Below are 26,882 nucleotides of genomic sequence, written 5' to 3'. Positions count from 1 at the left end.
AGTGCAACCAGCCTCAACAAAAGCAACACATTCAACAACAAAACCATCATCAACAACAAAAACACCACAACTCCAGATAATATCAGCAGTCCAATATTCAGCAACAACAACAACAACAATGTAAACATAAAAGCGAGAGAACTTACAACAAACCAGCAACCAGCTGATACAACAGAAGCAACAACAACAAACATTAACAAAACTACAACATCGACATTAACAACGACAACATCAACAACAACAACAAACATTAACAACAACAAAACAACAACATCATCAACAACAACTGAAAAACGCCGAATCACAATTACAACGACAACAACCACATTCAACACATCAACTACAATTAACGCTACCGCCTCAACAATAGCCACAAAAAACGCCACAAACGCAACCACAACAACTTCAAAAAACATCACTTCAACGACCTCCACCAACAACACAGCAACTAATACACTCCCGGCAACCAAAAAATCCAGAAAAGCTCGGATTCACCCGAATAAAAAACTCCTCAACGAAACCTTAAGGAAAATATTCCTTGACTTTCAGACCGAATTGTACAAGGCAGTAAAAGACAAAGGCTGGAATGGTTTGGATGAGGTTGACGAGACGTCATTGCAGTGGTCACTGGCTGGTTCCATCCTCTACGCTATCACAGTTATTACTACTATTGGTGAGGATAATTTTTTTCAAATTTTTTTCCGAGTTTTAAAAAGATTTGCTAGTATTGTTGTTGAAAATTTTGTTATTTTGTTGTTGTTGTTGTTTATCTTCTTCTTCTCATTTTTCTTTTTCTTCTTTTTTCTCTTCTTCTTCTTCCTCTTCCTCTTCTTCTTCCTCTTCCTCTTCTTCTTCCTCTTCCTCTTCTTCTTCCTCTTCTTCTTCTTCTTCTTCTTCTTCTTCTTCTTCTTCTTCTTCCTCCTTCTCCTTCTTATTCTTCTTATTATTATTAACTATTATTATTACTATTATTACTGTTTTATTAATAATATTATTAATATTAGAAGATATAAGAATGATATGATGAATATAAGAATAAAAATTGCAAGCAATATCGTCGTCATCATCATCGTCATCATCATCGTCAAGTGCAACAACAACAACAACGCTGATTGATTCAACTATCAATTAATTAATTAACTAACTAATTAACCAATCAATTGATTAATCAGTTAGATAATTAATTTTATCAAGTGAGCTAAGTTAAACACGGAATAAAGAAACATTTCTAATGTGAAGACCAAGAAAAACATTTATTTATTTTCCTTATAAAAGCAGAGTCGTCTTCTCTTGAAAACAACCGTCTTTTTTATTAATACTGTTGTTATTGTTGTTGTTGTTGTTGTTGTTGTTGTAGTTGTTGTTGTTGTTGGTGTTGTTGTAGTTGTATGAGTAGAAGTAGAATAGAGTAGTAGTAGTGGTAAAAATATAGTAACACAAGCAATTTTAACAATAATATTAATAATAAATAACTAAACATCTAATGTTAATTTAATTATAACCTGCAAGAATATATCAAACTAAATGATGCTATGTATGTTTGTATGTATGTACGTGTGTGTGCGTGTGTGTGTGTGTGTGTGAGTGTGTGGTGTGGTGTGTGCGTGTGTTTTTTTGGTTTTACTGAAAAAAACAAACAAAAACCCGGTAACACTATAAGCTATCTATAGTTTATTTATATATAATTATGAACACAAACGTACATACAAACACACACATACACACATACATACATACATGCATACATACATACATACATACATACATACATACATACATACATACATACATACATACATACATACATACATACATACAAAAAAATCATTATTTTATATTTATACAATGTACTGACATTATAGACTGGTATTATATTTCATTCGATTTAATCTCTATCCTTCATTCTTTCATTCTGTCATCCGAGTTTTCTTTCTTTCACTCAATCAATCAGTCAATCAATCATTCATTTATTCTTTTATTTATTTATTCAATTTTTTATTCATTAATTTGAATGATTGATCGGTTTTTTGGCAATCATTTGAATGTTTTTTACATATGTAAAATATATAGAAAAAAAGTTAGATGGGTGGATGAATGAATGCAGTGATGGTAAAAATGTTTGCTCGTTTGTTCATTCGTTCATTCATTCATTCATTCATTCATTCATATATTCATTCATTCATTCATTCATTCATATATTCATTCATTCATTCGTACATTCTTCCCTTTTTTTCATTCGTTCATTCATTCATTTATAATCCATCCATCCATTCAGCCATCCATCATCTTTTCATTAATCTAGCTCCAGCCATACACATTTTTAAAATAGCATACATAAACAAACACACACATACACACATACAAACAAACAAATGCAAACATGCAAATAAACAAACAAGCAAGCATACAAACATATTTTCATGAAAAAAATCTTTTTCTTGCTAACAACAAAAATTGTTTGGTACATGTTGCATGTATGTATGTATGTATGTATGTATGTATGTATGTATGTATGTATGTATGTATGTATGTATGTATGTATGTATGTATGTATGTATGTATGGATGTATGTATGTATGTATGTATGTATGTATGCATGCATGCATGTATGTATGTATGTGTGTGTGTATGTATGTATGTATGGATGTATGTATGTATTGTATATGGGGTCATTAGAAACACCTGTTAATTTATTTTTTGCATTTAAGGTATGCAGAAAAAAACTGTTGTAAACATTTTTGCAATAAAATTCATCGAAAGAATTTGAAAGAGAAGAAGAGAAAAAGAAAGGGACAGAATGAGAGAGAGAGAAAGAGAGAAAGAAAGAGAGAGAGAAACAGAACAAAACTGGAGCGGATTTAAGCGTTATAAACTTATCAATGCAAATAGAACTAGAGCGATAAATTGAAACCGGCCGAAAATAGATATAACAACTATAATAATAATAATAATAATAAAATAAATAATAATAATTATAATAATGATAATAATAATATTAACAATAATTCAAAAACAGCTTTATTAGCGCTAATTGTCTTTTGGCGATGATAAGAATATGATCAAAGATAGGCGAGATAATAAAATTAATAATAATAATAATAAAAGTAATAGTAATAATAATAGTAATTGTGATAATGATGATGATGATGATGATTATATAATAGAATCAATAATAACATCAGCGACAACAACATCAACAACATCAACAACAACATCAACATCAACAACATCAGCAACAACATCGACAACAACAACAGCAACATCAACAACGTCAACAAATACACAACTCTTCAAAGACGAGCGTAGATGCGGTTTGAGATGAATGGCTTTTAAGCAATGCAATGTACTTACAACATAACATCAGCCTTTATTAGAATTCAAGTGCTAATATACATAATTACATGCGTACATACAGATATACAAATACACACACACACACACATACATACATACATACATACATACATACATACATACATACATACATACATACATACATACATACATACACACACACACAAACAAACAAACAAAAATGATAAACGGATAAAAATAAGTAAATATAAACAAAAATAGTAAAAAAATAAATAAATTTTCCAGTTTATGCACTAGAAATGCAAGGAACTCAATAAAAATTATTTTGTCTGCTGAATGCTGGAGAGAGAGAGAAAAAGAGAGAGAGAGAAAGAGAGAGAGAGAGAGAGAGAAGAGAGAGAGAGGTAAAGAAAGGAACTAAAAATGAATTAAAAGAACAAAAGAACCGTGTGATGAAAAAATGGAGGGGAAAGATTATAAGAAGGATAGAAAGAGAAGGGGGGAGAGATAGAGAAAAGATAGAGAAGAAATACAATTGGAGAAAAGAGAGAGAGAGAGAAAGAGAGAGTAATAAAAGGAAAGTTGAAAGATGAAATGAATGATGTACGGTAAAATGTAGCAAATAAAAATTAACAATATTGCTTGCTGTTCTGTCATATTTTTTCAAAATTTTTATGCCTGCTTGATTTATTTTTTCTCATTTTGATAATTTTATCTTTCCCTCTTTCTTTCTCTCTCTCTCTCTCTTTCTCTCTCTCTCTTTCTCTCTCTCTCTCTCTCTCTCTCTCTCTCTCTCTCTCTCTCTCTGATTTGATTTGTAGTTTGCATATTTTTGTAATTAAAAATGCTTGTTTTAAAGTTAGTTTCGTCCTTCAGTTGTTTTTTAATTCGTGTGCATGTAATAATTTGATAGTACTCGGTTAAGTGGATTAAGCATTAATTTTTACATTTTAACTTCCTCACTTAACAGGATACGGCCACGTTGTACCGAAAACCGATATCGGACGAATAGTTACGATCCTCTACGCCCTGGTCGGTATACCGCTGACGTTCCTCTACTTATCGAACATAGGCAACTTTCTTGCAGATTGCTTCAGAATTTTTTACAAAAATATCTGCTGTGATGTTTTCTGCTGTAAGAAGTGCGAGAGACAGAGGAAGAAGGAGAGATTAATTTTGAGAAAGAAACGCGAAAAACTAATTAGAAAAAAGTTAGTGGCAGAGGCCGCAAAGCAGACGGTCCTTATCAGCTGTAACAAGAAGAAGAATCGAAATTACGCAAAGTTACGCTCCGTTGTTGGCGTGACGCTTGGCAGAGACCTCAGCACTGATTTGAGCAGTAGCGGTAAAGTTGCTGGTGTTGATGGCAAGGATGATAAAAGTAAACTTGCAATGAATTCTGTTAAAAATTCTGATGAAAATATTACGACTAGAACGATGATGATTGTTAAAAAAGATGAAGACGATAGCTCAAATGTGATTGAAAAATTTGAAAAGAGGGCACAGCTGATGAAGATGATGGCTGGCGAGGGTGTTGGCGGCGAAGAAATGGTTGAAGTGAAGCGTCGCCAATCGGAAGCGAGCCCGACAGCGAACCCCCACCACCGTACATTCATAACTTCATTCTCGTCCCAAGCGCTATCAAGACCTCCTCCCAATTATTTCCCACACATCGCAAAGACCAAGAAGTTCATCTCGTTGAATGACTCAAAAAATATCATCTCTAAAGAGTCCGCCAAGCCTTGCCAGAGGAGAATTTTATTCAAAAACTGCACGCACAGCTCTCCAGAACTCGCTCTGCAGCCGCCACCACCACAACTACCACTGCCACACGACCTGGTATTCAACGTTTCTCCGATTCTTGAGAGGAACGAAAAAGTTAACGGCGATGAAGACGACGACACTTTGAATGAAGAAAGTCAAGCATTTGATCGAGAGGTGAGTATTAAAAAGAGGAATAAATCTACTAGAGAATTGAAAACGAAATCGAGGCAGGCGAGCAAAAAAATAAAATTCCTGCAGCACGTCTCATCGTCGACGTCTGAGAACGTGGCGAACAACGGAGACTCCTTCGTCCATCCACGCCATCCGGCCAGCTCTCCAAATTTTCAAATGCGAAGACGAAAAAATCAAAAACTGCATAAAAAATCCGACGCAAAAACCAAACTGAACAAAAAATCGCTCCGCAATTTTAGCAACGACGTTCATTATTTCGTCCACAAAAGTTCAAAAAGCAGCAAAACTGACGACAGCGATGACCTGCTGCAAATGACTCCATCCCTTCTCAGGAAGTGTTTCGATAATGCACTGGCTGAAACTTCCATTTTGAGCGACGAAGCTGACGATGTTGATGACGAAAATGTGCATGCTGGTACCAATGCTGTCCGTGACAACAGTCCCCATCTTCGAAACGTTCAACAGTCTCATGTTGCACCTCCTGAAAACAATTCCACCTCTCCAAAAAATTTGAAAGTGGAGTCAGCAACATGTCTCGTTAGGGACAGAGAAAATCATTGCCTGATTGAGCTAGACGAGAGAAATCCACACCACCTGCCGAATGATTTTTACGTTCATTACACGAGAAATCACCAAGCACAGAAACCGTACGTAAGAATAAAAAGCACGTCAGAAAACTCCAAACTGCGACTCGGCATTGGCAGATCGAACGAACGCGAAGCAACGAGCGCTCTGAAGCACGCCTGCAGCTCGTCGCCATCTCGTGAAAAATTTCAACTGCCAGAGCGCAGAAGGCCCAGCCAACCACGCAGTCCTCAGTGGAGGAGGATCCGATCGGAGAACTACAAAAACAGAACGAGACGAAACTGCCCTACAACCACCACCGCAAAACCAACACTGCCGACCAGTAGAAGCTTCGATTTTGGACACGCAATCGCCACAACAACCGCAGTGGCACTGGCCGCGAAAGAAGATTTCTCATCAGACGACGACGAGAAGAGCGACGACGACGACGAAAGATTGAACCAGGAAGAAACGTGCGAGCATGCAACAGTCACGGTACCCATATACATCTGTCTCATCCTCATTGGCAGCTACCTCTTCATCGGATCTGCCTTGTTCTCGTTCTGGGAGGGATGGAACACAATAACCGGTTCTTACTTCTGCTTCGTAACCTTAAGTACAATCGGTTTCGGTGATATTGTGCCGGGTACCGAAGCAAAAGATTGGTCGTCACAACCCAAGTTAGTACTCTGCGCCATCTGGTTGGCCTTTGGTCTGTCGTTGCTGGCGATGTGTTTCAACTTAATGCAGGAAGAGGTCAAGGAGAAGTTCAAGAGGATCGGCTTCAAGTTGGGCCTCCTGAAAAATGAAAAAATCACGTGATTTTAAATCATTTTACGGCGTTTTAATTATTTCTGATTACATTTTACGTTTAATTATTTCTGAAATATTCGTGATAATTTTTATTTATTTTTTATTCATAATCGTTTTTTTGTTTCTTTTCGATGAATTTGTCATATCATGTTGCTCTTAGGACATTCTCTTGTTCAGTTCTTCGGACTATTTCAACGTGGTTTTGTTATTTTTACTCATCCTACTTTCACTGCTCTCTGTTATTTCAATAGGAATAAATTTTAAAATACAGATATTTCATCGTACATAACAATTTCAAAAATGCCAAAAATGATAAATTCAGGGTTTCAGTTCTACACAAAAGCCGAAAAACTAAATAGAAATGGGTGGAAAATTATTACAAAACAACAGCCAACTACAAATACCACATGATTAAGAACACACTACGAACAAAAATATACATATGCACATACAGCACATACACACACACACACAAACAAACAAACATAGACTCTTATACGCGCACATACAAACATGGAGCCATAAAAAGGCGTTAAAAAGCAGGGAGAAAAACATAAAATAGTTCAGTATGTCGGTATAAAAATGATAATTATCAAAAATTATGTTAATAATAATAATAATATCAGTTCTCGTTTTCAGCATCAACCAATCACCATCGTTGTCATCTTCCTCATCAACCAATCATCATCGTCGTTGTCATCTTCCTCATCAACCAATCCTTATCTACGTCATCACCTCACCAATACCATTATCAACTAATCATCGTCGTCGTCTTCATCGTCGTCGTCCTATTCTATCACCATCTTTAGGATGAAGATTTTATCAATAGCGAATGAAAACTAAAACGAACGACGCTCCACATATACACACGTACATTTATACACACTCACACACACATACATACACACACACACACGTGCACACACACATATATACACACATACATACATACACAGACGTTACTCTTTTTCTCTTTTTAGCTACGCGCCTTTCATCATCTTTACTAGAGCTATTATATTACTTATGTGTATATGTGTGTGTATGTGTCTGTCTGTGTGTGAGTGTGTCTGTGTGTAACCTTGGGTTTTACTTATAAGCTTATGTTAACCCAATACGTTATCCTAAAGAAATTTTATTTTGAACAAACCTCAAGAAAGAAAGGAAGATAAGTATAACGGGAAAAAATTGATAACAATATATATTATTATTATTATTACTATTATTATTATCATTTGGCCAGTCGATTTTAAAGATACTTAAGGAAGTGTGTAATTAATTCATCGCACAAGATATACCGTGATAGGAATTTTTATATCAAATTTTATATCATTTTTTTTATCATCCTTGTACATGGATGACTATAAACATTTTGTACATTTATGATAATTGATTTTATATTTTGAGGTTTGATGATAATAATAAAATGAGTTCCCATTATTATTATATAATTAATACATAATATTAAGACTGTAGTAATTATTTATGAGAACTCTTTTATTCTAAGCAGCCAGGGTAATAAATAATTAAAACTATGAAATAAGTTAACAAAATTAAAATACATAAAATATATATTCAAATTCATATCATAAATTGTTTCCGTCGCGATAAATGCCGTGCGATAACCTTTTAACAGTCTCTACCAACTCATCACTAAAAGAAACCGGCCACTTAATTTTAAACGATGAAAGATTTTTTTTGTTTTTATTTATTTGAAGTATGACCAAAAAAAAATGAAACCTCTGAATAGGCCACAACTTGTCGAAAAACTGTAACATTGAGATCGACAAATATGCAGCAGTCTGATCTGGTGCACAGATCTTTAACCAGTGGACAATAAACTACAGTAACTGCGTAGAGGACATAGAAATGTTGTTGACTTGCCCATTAAAATAAGTTTGCATGCATTGGTGGGAAGCTGTTGTAGTAAATATTTTCTAGTAAACTTATAGAGCAGCCATGGTCATCTTTCGCCGATCTTTGACCATTTGTGATGGGGAAATGTGCTCCCTTATTGCTTCAATTGACAAACCTTAAAATTACTTAAAACCCATATTAAAATTTTATTGCGCCATTGTGCTCGCACTTTTACTAACACTACCAGCCAAAATTAAAATATATTAAAACTTTTAAAATCGAGTTATTGCAATAAAGCAGTAATTCATGTTTCAATACAAGCGCAATAACAATAATAATAATAATAATAATAATAATAATAACAATAATAATAATAACCGTCATAAATAATGTTGGCAATAAATATATAATAAATAAATGCACGTCAATAATCTAAATCAGTTACACCCATATAAGCGTTTGTAAGAAATGAAAATCTATTATTATTATTATTATTAATGTTGTTGTTGTTATTATTATCATCACCATTATTATTATTGTTATTAATATTAATCTTTATCACTTTGTAGACATTGGCAGGGCGAATTTTCAAAATTCTCGCATCATCATCATCATCATTATTATTGTTGTTGTTGTTGTTGTCGTTGTTGTTGTCGTCATCATCTCCGTTTTCATTGGTTAAATTTGCGAATTTGCTGGCGTGTGATTGGCTGAGTAGGTCAACTAGAAACATCTTTAAGGCCTGAAAATATGAACAACAATTATAGTTATAATAGTAATTATTATTATGGTAATTAAGAGATCTTAGATACAACAACTACAACCACAACAACAACAACTACTACCACTACTACTACTACTACTACTACTACTACTACTACTAAACAACAACTACAACCGCTAAAACAAAACCAACCCCAGCTAAAACTTCCTCAACGACATTGGCATAGAATCTCGGGTTGATGTTTTCGTCCACAGCCACCGGCTTCAAACGCAGACAGATCTGGCGAAATGAAACAAATAACAATAATAATAATAATAATAATAATAATAATAATAATAATAATAATAACAAGCAACGATAAAAAAAATAACAAGTCAGACTTGAGACATGCACTGCTGAACGTAAGAAGCTTCTAAAGATAATGGCATAATTTCTCGGACCAATGAAATCTTTTCCTTTAACGGTGATGTCATTTTATTGTTGTTGTTGTTGTTGTCCTCCTCGCCATCATCGTCTGTGACGTTGACGATGACGTCATCGTCGTCGAGTTTGTTGTTTTTTAGACGCATGAGATCATTTAACACAGGCTCGATGCTTGTTTTCGTTGAGAAAGAGTTTTCGTTCGTTGTCGTTGTTGTCGTTGTTGTTAATCTCGATGATGATGTTGTCGTTGTTGTTAATCTCGATGATGATATTGTTGTTGTTGTTGTTTTGCTGTCGTTGCGCGTTCTCTTCATCTTATGCCGTTTCAAAATTTCTTTAAGAAGAACGAAGAATGTTTCAGAAAAAATTTCAAAACAACCTAAACAACATCAACGTCATCACAATCATCATCAACAACGACGACAACAACAACAAAAGCAACAACAACAACAACAGCAGCAGCAACAACAACAACAACAAAATTACCATTATCGATAGGAGTATGGCCGTACATTCGACACCACTTGGCGACGAACCAGTTGCTATATTTTGAAATAAATTCATTATCATTGTTATTTGTAGTGACGTCGTTGTTGTTGTTGTTGTTGTGGCGACGCTTCTGAAGGACAAAGAGCAAACAGTTCTTAACGACCGAAGCCCTGCATAGCTAAGGTGTTAATGATGATGTTGATGAAGTTGATGTTGTCGTTTTTTTATTCAGCCAATAAGATGTTGAGCAACTACAACATCAAAAACAACAACAACAACATCAACAACAACGTCAACAACAACAACAACAACATCAACAACCTCATAAGCCCGCCTTTTGCCAACAGACCAGCTTAGATACTTTTTAAGGCAACTTGTACTAAGGTATGGATATTTATCTGTTATCAAAATTTTAACAGATGATTATCGGCTGATTGATTGATCTTTTATTCATTCGTTAATTCATTCATTCGTTAATTCATTCACTCATTCATTCATTCATTCACTCATTCATTCATTCATTCATTCACTCATTCATTCATACATTCGTTCATTCATTCACTCATTCATTCACTCATTCATTCACTCATTCATTCATTCATTCACTCATTCATTCATTTTAAACGACAGCAACCAAAAGAGTTGTTAACCACAATCAGCAGTTATGATTGGACACCTGAGCACAATACTCATCAGCAATTGGTCAACTGACATTTTCGAGTCCGCCCTGAATAATGAAGAATGAACGAACAGATGAGTGAACGAATGAATGAACGAACAGATGAGTGAACGAATGAATGAACGAACAGATGAGTGAACGTATGAATGAATGAATGGATGAATGAACGTATGAATTACTGAACGAAAGAATGAATGAATTAAATGAATGAATGGATGGAATGAGATAGAAAAACCCGTCCTACTTAATGTGAGATGTGGTTTGCATTATAAATGAAAGTAATTTTTCATCAGAATCTTGCTGCAACTGTAGCTGCTGCTGCTGATGACCATTGTTACTAGTCAAACGTTTATCGCTAGCCACATAAAATGATGGTGACGACGACGACGACAAGGATGATGATGGGAGTAATGATGATGATGTTTTCAATGATGATGATGATGATGTTTTCAATGATGATGATGATGTTGTTTTTCTTAATGGCGATGATGACGCTGACGACTGCTGGCTACATTTTAAAATACTGGTCATTTTTATTGGTCTCGATTTTGGGTTCATAGAGATTAAAGGTTTGTTGGTGTTGTTGTTGATGTTGTTGATATTAATAATGTTGTTGCTCATGTTATTGTTGTTGATCATTTTGTTGTTGTTGATGTTGATAATTTTGTTGATGTTGTTATTGACGTTAATGTTGATCATTTTGTTGACGTTGTTGTTGTTGATGTTGATCATTTTGTTGACGTTGTTGTTGTTGATGTTGATCATTTTGTTGATGTTGTTGTTGTTGTGGTTGTTACAAATTTTGATTGGTTGGCATTGCTGTAGTCTGATTGAATGTTGTTGAAGTTGTTGCGTCTGCTGGCGATGTTGCTGTTGTTCTTTATATAAAGAAGTTAGGGATGGCGATTTCGCTAATGATAATAACGACGATGATGACGTCACTGATGATGACGTAAAATTTGTAAAGGTATTTGAGTTTGGAATTTTAATCTTAGGTGGAGCTGTTATGCCGTGCTTCAGATTGCTTAATATTACTATTGATTTCGTCGTATATGGCACTGATTTTGTTATGATATTTTTGTTGTTGATGTTGTTGTTGTTGATGTTGTTGTTGTTGATGTTGTTGATGTTGTTGTTGTTGATGTTATTGTTGATGTTGTTGTTGATGTTGTTGTTGTTGATGTTGTTGATGTTGTTGTTGTTGATGTTATTGTTGATGTTGTTGTTGATGTTGTTGTTGTTGATGTTGTTGATGTTGTTGTTGTTGATGTTGTTGTTGATGTTGTTGTTGTTGTTATGTAAAATTTGGTGCGTCGATGTTAATGAAGTTGATGTAATGATCAATGATGACGACGATGATGTTGTTGTTGTTGTTGTTGTTATTGATGTTGTTGTTATTGATGTTGTTGTTGTTGTAATGGGTATCGATGGTTTTAATATTGTTGATGTTATTCGTAGTAATGTGGCTGTTGTAGATGGTGGCGGTGGAGATGGAGGCGAGTGCAATGTTAATGTTGGCGTTGAAGATGATGTGGTTGTTAGCGTCATTCTGGTGGTTGTCGTCACTGCGGTTGCCACTGGGGCTGTTGACGTCATCTCTTCCTTCTCCATGTCAACATCATCACCACCATCAGCATCACCAGCATCATCATCATCGTCATCAACATCACAATCATCACCACCATCAGCGGAAAGTAGTTTCACCATGGGCATATTTTTCAGTTCCACATCTATAACCTTCGAAATCAGAAAAAAAAACAAGATGAATAAATATTATAGTATTTATAATAATTATTTATTTATAATTATAATATTTATAATAATCATTTATTTATAATTATAATATTTATAATAATTATTTATTTATAATTATCGGCCTGAAGAGTGTGCCAAATAAAAAGCATCATCGAAATCAAGCTGGAAGTACATAGGACCGGAAGAACCGCAAATATCGATACTTTGACGGGAACATCCCTAAAACCAGCCAGCCAATCAACAGCCGACCACGGTCAACTTACTGTTTCAAGGCCAGGAATCTGCAGACCAGTGAATGTACTATCTAGCTGCATGTCAGGTGAGGAATGTTTTAAATTAATAATAAAAAGGCTTACTACAAACAAGCAAACAAGACAAACAAGACAAACGAGACAAACAAACATACACGCACACACACACACACACGCGCGCGCGCACATACACACGCACACGCACCTTCAATTGATGCACAAAATTAAGAGCAGTCCTGTCAAATGGCGGTTTGAAATGCACCTCAACTCGCACTGGGAACTCGCCCCAACCCTTCCTGACCAATCGAAATGGAGGATTTCTGCTCATGAATATTCACGGAATAATTAATATTTATTAAGGTCATTAATATGCATGAGAAAAAAGTATGTTAAAACCTGTTGAGATACTATTTTCCCATTAGCGTCTGATGCAATTTTGATATAAAACAACAACATACAAACATAAGTACACACAAACACACACACACACACACACACACACACACACATACAAACATACACCAACACAACTAACGTAATTTTAACGAGGTCATGTGGTTTATAACTGGAGTGTAGCTTGAAAACGACATTATCCACACAGTCTTCCACGAATGTCGAATCGTCAGAACAACTCCTTACATAGACCATCCATTGGTGTGTTGGTGATGTTGTGTTGTTGGATGCCTCCGATGATGGGGCTGTTGGTGATGTGGCATTCGATCTTCTCTGCTGCTGCTGCTGCTTGCTCTTTGCCAGTAAATATCTAGGAGAATTTTCAATATTATTGTAGTAGAAAATTGATGTCAAATGTGATGACATTTAAGATAAAATACAAAACCAACCAATCAACCAACCAATTAACCAACCAACCAATTAACCAACCAACTAATTAATTAACCAACCAACTAACTAACTAACTAACTAACCAACCAACCAACCAACCAATCAAGCAGCCAACCAATTAAATTAACCAGCCAACAAGCAAAGAGTAGCCAACAGCATTAACAAACCTTGAAACATTTCCAATGATAAGTCTCTTATAAACTGAAAATAAATCTCCCCTTCGTCGTCTATTATGAAATACTGGTGATGATTTTGTTGTTGTTGTTGTTGATGTTATTGATGTTGTTGTTGTTGTTGATGTTAATGCATTATACTGCCTATTTGTTAAGACCTGCTGTGTTGCTGGTGTAACTGCTCTTGTTAACGTTGAAGCTGTTGATGGTGCCGATGACGTTGTTGTTGTTGTTGATGTTGTTGCTCTGCTTCCAACATTAATATCATCAATTGGTTCTTGCTTGACCTTTAACCTCGAGACTTCATCAACCCCGTCTAATTTCAAAGTCATCTTCACATTAGGAGATTTGATTAAGTGCTGATAACGATGATGATGATGAGGATGATGATGGTGGCCATTGTTACCAGCTACACTATAATGATCATCCTCATAGCTATTTTGGTTGTCATTATAGTTATTAGTGCTGTGGTTTGGCAGTAATGTTTTACCGAGAAACTTCTTAACGGTCGGATGTATGGTGTTGGTCGTCGTCGACGACGATGAATCATCAACATTTACTGGATCAGAGACGTCTGTCTCGTCAATCTAAAATAGAAACAAATAAAAAGATAATTAATAAACGATGATAAAAATTAGGGTATGTATGAATTAAATTAAAATAAATAAAAATGAAATAAATACCTTTCCATAATGTTGCAATACCATGGCCATTCTCAATCTGTCCAGTAAGCCTATTGCACTATTTATATTCTGAAAATATTTTTTATGAAAAATAATAATAATTATTATTATTATTATTATTATTATAGTTATAATTATTATAAATAGTTATAATTATAACCAACATCTTCGACTTTTTCAATCTCTAGTTCTTTGTTTTTTATCTCCCTGTCGAATTCTCTGTTAATAACATTTGTGATCTTTGATATCACTGATTCTTTTTCTACAAATAGATTACAGAAACATTAAAAATGCTGTATGCGTACACAAACACAGACACACACATACACATATTCATACACACATAGGGACATACTCATACACATACTATATGTCGAACAAAGATAGTAATAACAATGCAATTAATAATACTTAATACATACATTTGTACTACTTTTTACACAAAAATACCACCATAAAAATTTATAATAAAGGAAATAAGTTGTTTTACTAAAACAAGACTTAAATTTGATAAACCTGCAAGATAATTATTACTGTTGTTAATCCATTCAGTTAGTGATTGACTCAATTTAAGCATTTTTGAGGCTCCATTCATTCAAGCATTCACTCGTGCATTCGTTCACCCAAAATCCATTCGCACTCATTCCATCCATTAACAAACAAACATCATATTCCACATCATCACTGATTTTTGTTGCTAATCGTTCATTTATTATTTCATTTGTTTGTTAATTTATTTTATTTATTCATTAATTCAATAATTCATTTAATTTAATAATAATTACAATAATAAAGTTGTATAGTATACCATTTTCGCAAAGTTTAATTCGCTTCTTTTTGCCCTGATCATCTGGTTGGTGGTCTTCATCATCATCATTATCGTATTCATCATCATCGCCATCGGCAGCCGATCTTTTCAAACTCATTATAAATTTTAAATTAAATTTTAAAAAATAAAATAATTAAATTTAAAAAAAAAATGATTTCATTGCATTTTTCGAAAAATTGAAAAGTGGACAAAAATAAAAACGTTTAAGAAGTTGGCAACTTTAAATTAGAAATTTAGTTTTTCAGTTTATACTTAATAGTATATTTCAATTCTTTGTATCATACTAAACATTATATCACTTGCATATTTGACACCGAAAATTTTTGTAAGCAACTACGTGCTAATTCATAAATCCCCGTACAATTCCATTCAATTTTCAACAGAAACTCCTCCATTTTATTTCATTTTAAAACCAAAAAAGTTATGAAATACACGTTAAACTTCAATAAGACAAAATAAATAAATAGAATAGCGAAACTGTCGTTGAAAATTGACCACAAGTATATCAATTCACAGTCATTTGAAGCGAAAAATATATGAAAAAATAGCATTAATCATCGTATGCTAAAAATAACGAATACACAGAAACACAGATAATACAGAAATGAATAGACGAACGGTTGAAGATATAATGATACTAAGTACATTCTCATCACTTATGAACATTTGGACTAAATAAGTAACGCTTGTGCACAGCTTGAATGCCTAAAATAAGTAATATAAGTTACTTAATAGTAATAATACAGTATGGATAAGTCACATACATATTACAAAACATAGATAGAACAGCATTACAGCCGGTGATTTCGGGACGAACGCATTTTGATTATTTTTTCCGTTTTCCAAATTTTCTGGATGTAACTGCTTGACGTCTTTGGCAATTCGTGAATAGACTTCTTATGAATTTTTTTATCTTTCAAAATGTGCCTCAGTGCAAGTCTGAAAATGTAATGTTGTTTAGGTTTAAAAATGAAATTAAATAACAACATCAAAATGAATTTAAATCTACAGTTACTAAATAAATACCAAATGATATTGCCGGTTTAGTTCACCTCTTGAAATTATAAATACAGTATCAACAACGACACACACACACACACACACACACACGCACAGCAAAAACACAAATGTACAACATCCATTGCTTAATTTACCTGTACAATTTATCTGGGAAAAACCTCAAGCATACCAGGTTTGATATGTATTTCTGTTGAAATTAAGTAAAAATGTCGTAATTAAATACAATTTTAATAATAAATCAATTAATTTAAATACAATTTAAATAATAAATCAATTAATTAATAAACGGTGAAAAGAATAAAGAGATGATTGAATGAAGGAAGAAATGAATGAATGAATGAAAGAACGAATGAAATAATTTTATCTATAATATCTCGGCAGATAATGCAATCTAATCCAACTGCAAAAAGTATGGTCGAAAAAACAAATCACTTGAAGAAACCAAGAATTAAAACAAAACAAAGAAAAAAAACAAGAAAACAATGGAACTTACAGGGATGTCCTGTCCATCGTGGATATCATTGTTACATCCCCCAAAAATGAGTACATCTCCATTTCCTGAAACGACAGTCGTATGCCAGAGTCGACCTCCGCTCGGTAATCCTTCATTTTTTTTGCACCATTTTACAGGCCTATCTCTGTACTCTGGGATGTTTATCGTCCAAATGTCATCTGAATAAATTATGCTAATTAGTTTTAACCAAAGGCTGTATAGTGAATAATTTACATAAAATAAATAGCCAAATACCGTTTGAGTGAATTAATTAATTAATAATTAATTGACGCTAATAAATCAGTTTGAATTGGACCAGGTACTTTCAGCTATCATTAATGAATACTACCCAACTACTCATAAATAAATAAGCTCTCATTTGCGCATGGTAAATCAGCAAATTTGTAAAAAATTCATTTAAAAAGAATAAAATAGAAATGACAAAGTAAAATAATTGAAACCAAACCGAGCACTCTTCGTTGGTGTACTTGTCTCGAGAAGTGTGCATAGCCACCGATTAGAATCAACTTGTGATCACCATCATCACCACCATCACCACTATCACCATCAGCATTGTTGTTGTCAGTATTGCCATTTTTAAAGTGGTTGGGTACATTTGTGAAGGCATTCAACGTGTGCCACGATCTTCCACACGGCACGCTACCCTCAACATCGATTCTGAAGAAATTTTTTCAACTTTTATTAAGTTTATCGTATTATTTATTAATTATAATTTAATATTCTAATAAAAAATCAGTCAAGGTAAGAATAAAACGAAAAAAAAACAAGAACTAAACACAAATAACGAATTTTTAGATAAGACAAAACACTCACACACACACACACACACGCACACACACGCAAACAAACCATCTTAAAAAAAATTCCCTAACTTGGTCCAGATGAAAGTGTGAAGGTCGAGATGGTACAAATCATTTAACCGATTCAGCTGAAGCCGACCACCGAACAGATACGCGTGTTTCGTATTCTCGATCAGTGCGATCGAATGGGCTGCCCTAGGTGATGGCTTGCTGCCCTGAGGAAGAAAATAACTTCGGTGAAAAATAATTTTAAAAAAATAAATTTGGTGAAAAAGTTATTTTGGTGGAAAAATAATTTTGGTTTAGAGAATAATAAAAAATTACTTCTACGATACAACTAATGATAGTAATAGATATAAAAAGTTTCCTAGAATTTTGAAAAAATTTGTTGAATTGATTAATAAATAAAATAAATAAATAAATGATTATTATTACATATAATTTTTAAAAGTATAAAGATGACAGCATAGAAAAGAAATTTTAAATCAAGAAAGTTTAAATGTCGCGTACAGAGCTTTCTATAACTTTCCATGAATTATCAGTAAGATTGAACTCCAACAGCTGATTATTCCAGCCAGTCGGAGTTTCTTCCTTTGAATAAATTAATAAATTCAAATAAATTAATTAGTGTAAAGAAATAGTAATAAATTTGAATGAAATAATAATTTAAATAAAGCTAAAATAAAAGCTAAAACTGACATCATCTACCCAATTAGGAACAAATTCATCGACTCTGGCACTATGTAATTGTTCTGTTATATCTCTACCGTGTCCGCCAAATATGTAAATTCTTTTTATAATAATTAATTTCAGTAATTAAAATAATAATGATTAATAACTGTAATTAATTAATGTAAATTAATCAAAATAAAAAAATCTGAACTCAAAAATTTCCAATTTTACAACATTAAAACTAATTATAAAAATGTAGTCAGCCTGGGAATGGATTATTTGGTGTTGATATTATTATTATAATTATAAACATGATTAAAATTGTTAGGTAAAGTTAATCAATAGTGCCCCCTCCTGTACTAATTACAATATAATATAGCTCCATTCCCTTTTCAAATTAACTAAGTGGTTATCATAACTGCTGTAATTATATCTAACAATTTTACAATTTAACAAGTAATTTTATAATTAATTAAAAAATTAATTACATTTAATTGTAATATAAAATATTGAAAAACTAATTATTGCAAAGAAAAAATACGTACTTTCTGTCATATAAACAGCATGAGAATTTATCTCTACCGGCCGGCAGCCGGTTGTCAACTCTTTTCTGATCAACAAATTGACATGATTTTTTATCGACAGAGATCTCAAAGATGCTATTTATATATTTAGTACTCCCACAGCCAAAGATTATGTATAACTTTCGGAATTTGGGATCGTAGACTGCTCCAGATCCAGACGATTCAAGGATTTGTCCCTTTAAATTGCAGCTTTTCCTAAATGATATTATTCAATTTATATATATATATATATATATATATATATATATATATATATATATGGATATTAGACCAAATTCATTTAAACTTTAAAGATATAAATAAAATTAATTAAAAAAAATTTTTCAATACAAATGTAAATTAATAATTATCTATACCATAATTTGATGTCTGGAAGGTACTTCCAAAACTTATAGGGGTTCATGTATTGACAAATCCTCGTTATTCTATTGTTGTCTGACTGTCAAATAAATTTATTACAAAATCAAGTGTTTTATTAAAATGCATACACATACATTCAGGCAGATACACACACACATATTATTTTATATTTAGTTAGTTGGATTTTATTCAATTAAATTTTTATTTAATGTTGTTAGTTAAATATTTTACTAATCATAATTTTTATTGTATTTTTAGCCCTAAATGACACAATTTATAGTTTTATATTTATCTGATCTGCAATTGATTTGCCTTGGTTTTATAAAACAAAATTAATTTGAGTTAATTAATAATTTAATATTATAATTATAATAATATATTAATATAATTATAATGCAAGCAGTAATAACGTTTAGAATCTGTTTTTCAGAGTAGCCACCCCAGATGAACATGTAGTTATCGACGTAGCAACTGACGTGCCCAGTTCGTGCGTATGGCTCCGTGTGTTTGTGTTCGTAATTTATATTCTCTATTTGCATGGCACTTTCCAGATATTCCTGATCCGGCAATACTTGCATTTTTTTTACCTTTCTTTGTCAAACTTATGTCTGCACGTCCAACAAAGAAAAAAACCGGAACAAACTTCCTTTATTGTTTTTGTATGTTTATCCGGAAAAACTTTTATTTTATTATTTTCCGGATTTAAAATATATGGTCGTCCGGTATTTAAAAAAAAATGAATTAATTTATTGAAAAGAAATTTTCTAAATTCACTTTTTTTTTACATCGTATATAAAATTATAAAGCGAGCAAAATTTTAATATAAATCTGGCTCGGCTCGGCTCGGCTTGGCTTGGAGTTTTATTTCAAATACCAAGCAGTTTCCATTTGGTAGTAGAATAGTTTACACGTTAATAAGAAAGAATCATGAAATACAGAACTTTTTATCTTATACACACTCACATTACATTGCAGTAAGTTTCATAAATGATTGCATTAGAAATAATAAAGGCATTATTACTGAAACTCACCAATAATGTTTGTTAAAGCGAGCAAAATTTTAATATAAAAGCGCTTATAAATCTACGCATATTGGCTCAGCTTGGCTTGGCTCGGCTTGGAATCGGATGTTAAGCAAGGTGTGGTCTCAAACTATTTTGAATTCTCCTCGAAATATATTAATATAAATATATACATATAAATAAATATATATATAAATATATATATAAATAAAGTAACTAGAATCCATGTATACAACTAATCAATAAGATTATATGTTTATATAAAAAGCAATATAGCAGATTCAACCAGCCAATGAGAATGCTTCGAAGGCGTTCGTTCGATGACGTCAATTTAGTACGGTTAGCATTGTGGTTAAGACTGTATAATAGTGTAGTACATACATTAAATAAGTTTTTTATGATGTGAATGATTGAAATGATGGAAATGTATGGTTGAAACGAGTATAAATAGGAGCTGAGAAAACGTTGAAATCAGATCAGGCATTTCTGCCTCGCTCGAGTCGGAGTGTCTGATCTCATTTTTTTATATTTATATTTTTTTAATTTATTTATTTTTATTTAATTTTATATAGAGTTATATAGAGTTATATAGAGTTATATAGAGTTATATTATATAGAGTTATATAGAGTTATATAGAGTTATATAGAGTTATATAGAGTTATATAGAGTTATATAGAGTTATATAGAGTTATATAGAGTTATATAGAGTTATATAGAGTTATATAGAGTTATATAGAGTTATATAGAGTTATATAGAGTTATATAGAGTTATATAGAGTTATATAGAGTTATATAGAGTTATATAGAGTTATATAGAGTTATATAGAGTTATATAGAGTTATATAGAGTTATATAGAGTTATATAGAGTTATATAGAGTTATATAGAGTTATATAGAGTTATATAGAGTTATATAGAGTTATATAGAGTTATATAGAGTTATATAGAGTTATATAGAGTTATATAGAGTTATATAGAGTTATATAGAGTTATATAGAGTTATATAGAGTTATATAGAGTTATATAGAGTTATATAGAGTTATATAGAGTTATATAGAGTTATATAGAGTTATATAGAGTTATATAGAGTTATATAGAGTTATATAGAGTTATATAGAGTTATATAGAGTTATATAGAGTTATATAGAGTTATATAGAGTTATATAGAGTTATATAGAGTTATATAGAGTTATATAGAGTTATATAGAGTTATATAGAGTTATATAGAGCATAAATCCTATATAGATACCTTTCTTTAAGGTTCTTTTCATTGCCGACCGGTCGGCTTCTTTGCGTTTCTCTATTTTCATTTAAATTAATTAAATAAATAAGATTTTTCCATTCATTTAGGTTTATTCAGGTTCATTCAGGTTCATTCATTCAGGTTGAGGCTTCTAGAGGAGTTCATCGTGGAAGATCAGAATGGTTGTGATGTCACGCTACGTTCGTTCATTCAGTGGCAAACAATGCACGCCTGGCTGGGGTTCGTTTTACGGTTTCTTTGCGGTTCCTTTTTTTTGCCAGTTACAGGCTGTTGCGGCTGGCGGGTTTCACCGCGGCTCGTTTTTCTACTTTCATTTAAATAAATTAAATAAATAAGATTTTTTCATTTTATTCATTTCATTCAGGTTGAAGTTTCCAGAGGAGTTCATCATGGAAGATGTCAGGCTACGTTCATTCAGTGGCAAAGAACACACGTCTGGCTGGGATACGTTTTATTCTTTTTTCTCTGTTTTTCTATCTAATTTAACATTAAGTAAGAATGCATACACGCACACACATACACACACAATTACATTAAGTAGCTATATAGGTAGGTTAGATAGGCATAATTTTAACTGTAGGTAGGATAGATAGGAAGCATCCAACACTAATGTAGTTGAATAGGTAGGCGCGTAAGTTTATCTCTTCTGTTTTTTCTTGCACCCACATTACACGCATCAGCGTATTACACACACACACAAATACATACATAAACACATATGTTAGTATTTGAGCGTAATTTTATTTCCATTACACATTCTAATTTATTATTACTAAGGTTGAGAGTAATTTAATTTCATAGGTAATTAAGGGCAATAATGTAATTCTAGGAACAATCTTGTAATGTAAATTAAAACGCTGTAAGTGTATCGATAGGTAGGCTAATATAAGTTTTACATTATTATTATTATGTTGGAGCCCAAGGCATTACGTAGGTGGTGGGGTGGGCGCCGATTGGCTAAATGAATTGGGCTCTTGAGTTTGTAATTTTAGGTAAGCTAGGACCGTAATGTAATGAATAGGTAAGTTAAGGCTACGTTGTAACACATACTCATTAATAGATTTAGGGTTTAAGTTTTATATTATTATTACTAAGTTGGAGCCCAAGGCATTACGTAGGTGGTGGGGTGGGTGCCGATTGGCTAAATGAATTGGGCTCTTGAGTTTTATAATTTTAGGTGAGCTAGGGCTTAATTGTAATGAATAGGTAAGTTGAGGGTACGATAGCCGATTGACTCTGGATTTCAAAGTCTCTTGTCAGAGGTAAGCCTTGGTGGCCAGTGGTGAACCGGCAATGGTTTACTATCCGGACGGCAATGGTTTACTATCTGCACGGTAATGATTTATCATGCGGCACGGCCATAGTCTACTACCCGCACGGCTTCCGGACGGCAAATGGTTTACTATCCGCACGGCAATAGTCTACTATCCGCACGGCAATGGTTTACTATCCGGTGCCCTGGCTGTCGGTGAACCTCTGTGCAAGGAGGGAGAATGAAGGGGGACTTTCGACTATCGTACCATTATTAATTTAATATATATTAGTTAAGGTAATTGAATAGGTAGATAGGATTATTTTTATTAAGCAATTTGAGATGCAGGCACCGCTAAGCTTTCTGATGAGAATCTTCTCTTTATTTTTCTTCCTCAATACGGGCTGTGTTTCATCAACAATCTCGGGAAGACAACGTAGGAACCGGACCGAATTCAACATTCTGCCTTTGTCGAATGGACGACGGTAAGTTTTTTTTTACATTTTACTCTCTTTATTATTTTAAAATACTATTTATTTGCCATTATTTTCATTTAAAATTTTTTTGCTTTTAAGATTCTAACATTTACTACGCTAATAAAAAAAATTGTCTACAGAATGATGAGAGGTGGGCAGTGGTGGGCGTCAGCACGTTTCAGATGGTGGTCTCTCGTGATGATTTACGTATGAGGATGGTGGTGGTGTAAGAAGAATCAGCGCGTTGGCTGTTCGACTGACACTCAGAAGTTCGGATGACATCTTGTGTGCCGACCAGATGATGGTGGTCGGTGCAATAGAGTACAGAAACTAAGATTTTTGAAGTAAGGAAGGTTTAGTTTCGTTTGTTTTATTTTTCTCATTCATTCATTTTTCACTCAATCTTTCAAATTATTCTTTCATTAATTGACGTTAATTCATTCTATTCATTCATTCATTCTTTTAACTAATTATTTAATCATTCAGTTAATCATTTATTCGTTCGTTCCTTTGTTCTTTGATTTACTACTAAGCTAATAAAAATAACTTTTCTACAGAATGATGAGAGGTGGGCTGCACGTTTCAGATGGTAGTCTCATGATGATCGTTCCGATGACAATTTGAAGAAAACAACGATTTTTGAAGTATGGTTTGTTTCTTTTTTTTTATTTTTCTCATTCAAATTATTCTTCCATTAAAAGATTCATTGATTCAGTCTATTCATTCATTAAATCATTGATTGATTAATTAATTAGTTAATTAATTAATTAATTCAACCAATCATTCAGTTAATCATTTATTATTTATTAATCAAAAAAACTTGTCTACAGAATTATGAGAGGTGGGCTGTGGTGGGCGTCAGCATGTTTCAGATGGTGGACTCATGATGATCGTTCCGATGACAATTTGAAGAAAACAACGACGATTTTTGAAGTATGGTTTGTTTCTTTTTTTTATTTTTCTCATTCAAATTATTCTTCCATTAAAAGATTCATTGATTCAGTCTATTCATTCATTAAATCATTGATTGATTAATTAGTTAATTAATTAATTAATTCAACCAATCATTCAATCATTCAGTTAATCATTTATCATTTATTAATCAAAAAAACTTGTCTACAGAATTATGAGAGGTGGGCTGTGGTGGGCGTCAGCACGTTTCAGATGGTGGACTCGTGATGATCGTTCGATGACAATTCGAAGAAAACAATAATAAATGTTAACGGGAAATTTTTTGCCGTCGTACCTTAGAAAGTACTCGAATTTGAACAAAGAATTGGAATGTTTTGGAGTGATTGGGTGGATTGTTATCTCAGTAAGATAAGTTGCTTACTGCCTTTTTCCAATGGCTTGGTTTTTTATTTAAAAAAATTTTTTTTTCAGATTTAGTGTTTCTCAGTACCCGGTCAAATTCATGATGCGTGTCAGATGATGGTCGGTGCAGTGGGTAGTGAGTGAAGAAGTTTCTGGAGAGTACACACGCGAACATTTACAAACACATATCAATACAACACACACATACACAACATCCATTCATTCGGTGTCGTTGTTGTTATGTTTCTCTTCAACTTTCTATTTTTTTTACCGGACTTTAATTTAATTCATAGGTAAGTTAGGGATTGAGATGAGTTGAACAATCGTAGGTAGGCTAGGGCTTAACATTAGTTTAAAAGTTTCAACTACAATAAAAACACTAAAATATGTTAAATAAAATACCTGAAACTTGTAAAATTCTTAATGTAGAAATGCCAATTTGTAGGTAGGAAGATGAGTTGATTTAATCATTATAGGTAAGCTAGGGCCCTGAGAGTAATTTAATTGTAGGTAGGTGACTGACTACTATTCTTGCGACTTTTTACTATTTTTTTTTGTGATGTGTTTGTTTTCGCTTCACACCACCACACCACACCAACAAAACAAACAAAAATTTTTTATCGTCGTCGCCTTAAATTTTACTTTTATGAACAATCTTTTATATAATGTCTAATTTATTTATTTATTTGTTTGTTAAATGTTGATCGGTTTCTAACTTAAATGATAATTAATTTTTATTGGTCGATATTTCGTTATGTTTGTTTGCTTAAAATTCGAACGTTATTAATTTTTTGTCTTTGTCCATTTATGGATGATATCAAATAAAAGGAACTGTTGTGTTTTTCTTTTCTTACTTAAATCTCGAAATTGTTTGCAGATATGTACATTTTTTTATATTTTTTTTCCGTTTTTTTTTTCATAATTCAATTTTCGTTCGTTCGTCTAATTTGTTCATTGGTTCGTTCATTTGGTTCATTCAATTTGGTTCATTGATTAGTTGATGGATTAATTGATTAGCCGATTGGCTGGTTGATTAGTTGATTGAATAAATGATTGATTGAATGGTTGGTTGGTTGGTTGGTTGGTTGGTTGGTTGGTTGGCTGGTTGGTTGGTTGGTTGGTTGGTTGGCTGGCTGGTCGGTTGGTTGGTTGGTTGGTTGGTTGGTTGGTTGGTTGGTTGGTTAAATCACTGACTGACTGATTGATTGATATATTGCTCTGTTGTATTAAACGTTTTAATTACTGTATTGTTTTAAACATAATAAGTCAAGTAAATATTTCATGTAGTTTGCTTGTAAAATCATTTTCAATATTATACATACGCCGTTTTATTCTCTATACATATATGATATATGTCTAACTCATATGTCACAATGTAACATCTTTAGTATATCACAATATGTGCAATATTATTCATGAAATTAAATAAGAATTTAAAAGAATGGTTAACAGATGAGTGAATTAAATGTCCTTTTAAATGAATTATTCAAAATTATTCATCCTCTTTTAAATGATCACCTCTCTTGCCCCAGCCTCTCCTCTTGTAAACTTCTTCAAATATTCTTTTGCCCCACCCGCGTCTTTTCGGGAAGCCATTATAACATGGATACTCTTCACAGTCGACATGGACCAATGAATTTTGTGGCAGAAGTCCTAACGGTTCGTCTTCGGAGTCGTCGAATGCAAACTCGGGATCATTGACGACTGTTGGAGATTTCTGCTTCGTATGTCGTTTTGCCCATCCGCGATGCTTCTCAAAGTTTCGTTTCTCGAGGTTTGATGTAGTTTCTGGGCAAGTGATTGGCTTTGATGTCTCTTCCGACAGACAAATTTGTAAGTTATGAAGTTGTAGAAGTAAAATATTTATTAAAATTAATGAAAGATAATTCATTTTTGATATTTTAAGATTCGAAATTCTTTACGCGCAAAATTTCCGTTGAAAATTTGCCTATATATATACATTGAAGACAGCTGAATATAACATTGACTTTAGTTTTTTACATTCTGCCCTCTGTTTAGACATTTAATTTCTAATTTATTTTAAAATGTCAATGGAACTAAAACTACGGAAAAAACTAATTTGTCATTAGAATTCAGTTAACTCAACTTGAACAGATGTGTGGATTAATTTGAAATTTTGAACGTTTGAAAAGTTAAGAACGTTCAATTTGCTGATTACTGACCTACGTGTGATGAGTTTATTCACTTGAGATTTGACGGAGAAAGCTTTTAAACTAAATGCTCTTGAATGTT

General features: G+C 32.8%; 3 protein-coding genes across 3 annotated transcripts in view; 1 reads left to right on the top strand and 2 right to left on the bottom strand.

Annotated features, from left to right (window-relative positions):
* Positions 1–6,609, top strand: part of HELRODRAFT_121515 (hypothetical protein) — a gene marked incomplete at both ends in the record, with an annotated part of 7,020 nt that extends 411 nt beyond the window's left edge. Inside the window, 3 exons of the mRNA XM_009030006.1 lie at positions 480–673; positions 4,286–4,665; positions 6,301–6,609. Of these exons, the coding sequence (XP_009028254.1) occupies positions 480–673; positions 4,286–4,665; positions 6,301–6,609 (883 nt within the window). The remainder of the gene's footprint in view (positions 1–479; positions 674–4,285; positions 4,666–6,300) is intronic.
* A 1,316-nt stretch (positions 6,610–7,925) lies between these two features.
* On the bottom strand, positions 7,926–19,879 carry HELRODRAFT_180700 (hypothetical protein; the record flags this gene model as incomplete). The annotated part of the gene is made up of 26 exons (XM_009030005.1): positions 7,926–8,006; positions 9,065–9,244; positions 9,419–9,505; positions 9,607–9,740; positions 10,136–10,316; positions 10,460–10,536; positions 10,789–10,865; positions 11,317–12,554; positions 12,836–12,880; positions 13,029–13,143; positions 13,359–13,586; positions 13,834–13,906; positions 13,998–14,085; positions 14,253–14,426; positions 14,523–14,591; positions 14,687–14,784; positions 16,169–16,290; positions 16,506–16,558; positions 16,865–17,043; positions 17,430–17,542; positions 17,758–17,900; positions 18,211–18,276; positions 18,385–18,475; positions 18,903–19,136; positions 19,298–19,380; positions 19,712–19,879. 26 exons carry the CDS (start codon positions 19,877–19,879, stop codon positions 7,926–7,928), a joined length of 4,197 nt encoding a protein of 1,398 aa, XP_009028253.1.
* A 6,242-nt stretch (positions 19,880–26,121) lies between these two features.
* Positions 26,122–26,520, bottom strand: HELRODRAFT_180699 (hypothetical protein; the record flags this gene model as incomplete). Its single annotated transcript, XM_009030004.1, has 1 exon — positions 26,122–26,520. The coding sequence occupies one exon, from the start codon at positions 26,518–26,520 to the stop codon at positions 26,122–26,124; it is 399 nt and encodes a 132-aa protein (XP_009028252.1).
* Between the last annotated feature and the right edge of the window lie 362 nt (positions 26,521–26,882).

The sequence above is a fragment of the Helobdella robusta genome (genome assembly GCF_000326865.2).
Source record: "Helobdella robusta unplaced genomic scaffold HELROscaffold_64, whole genome shotgun sequence".
Classification (NCBI taxonomy): domain Eukaryota; kingdom Metazoa; phylum Annelida; class Clitellata; order Rhynchobdellida; family Glossiphoniidae; genus Helobdella; species Helobdella robusta.
The sequence above is the reverse complement of the archived record's forward strand: the minus strand, read 5'-3'. Positions and strand labels throughout refer to the sequence as shown.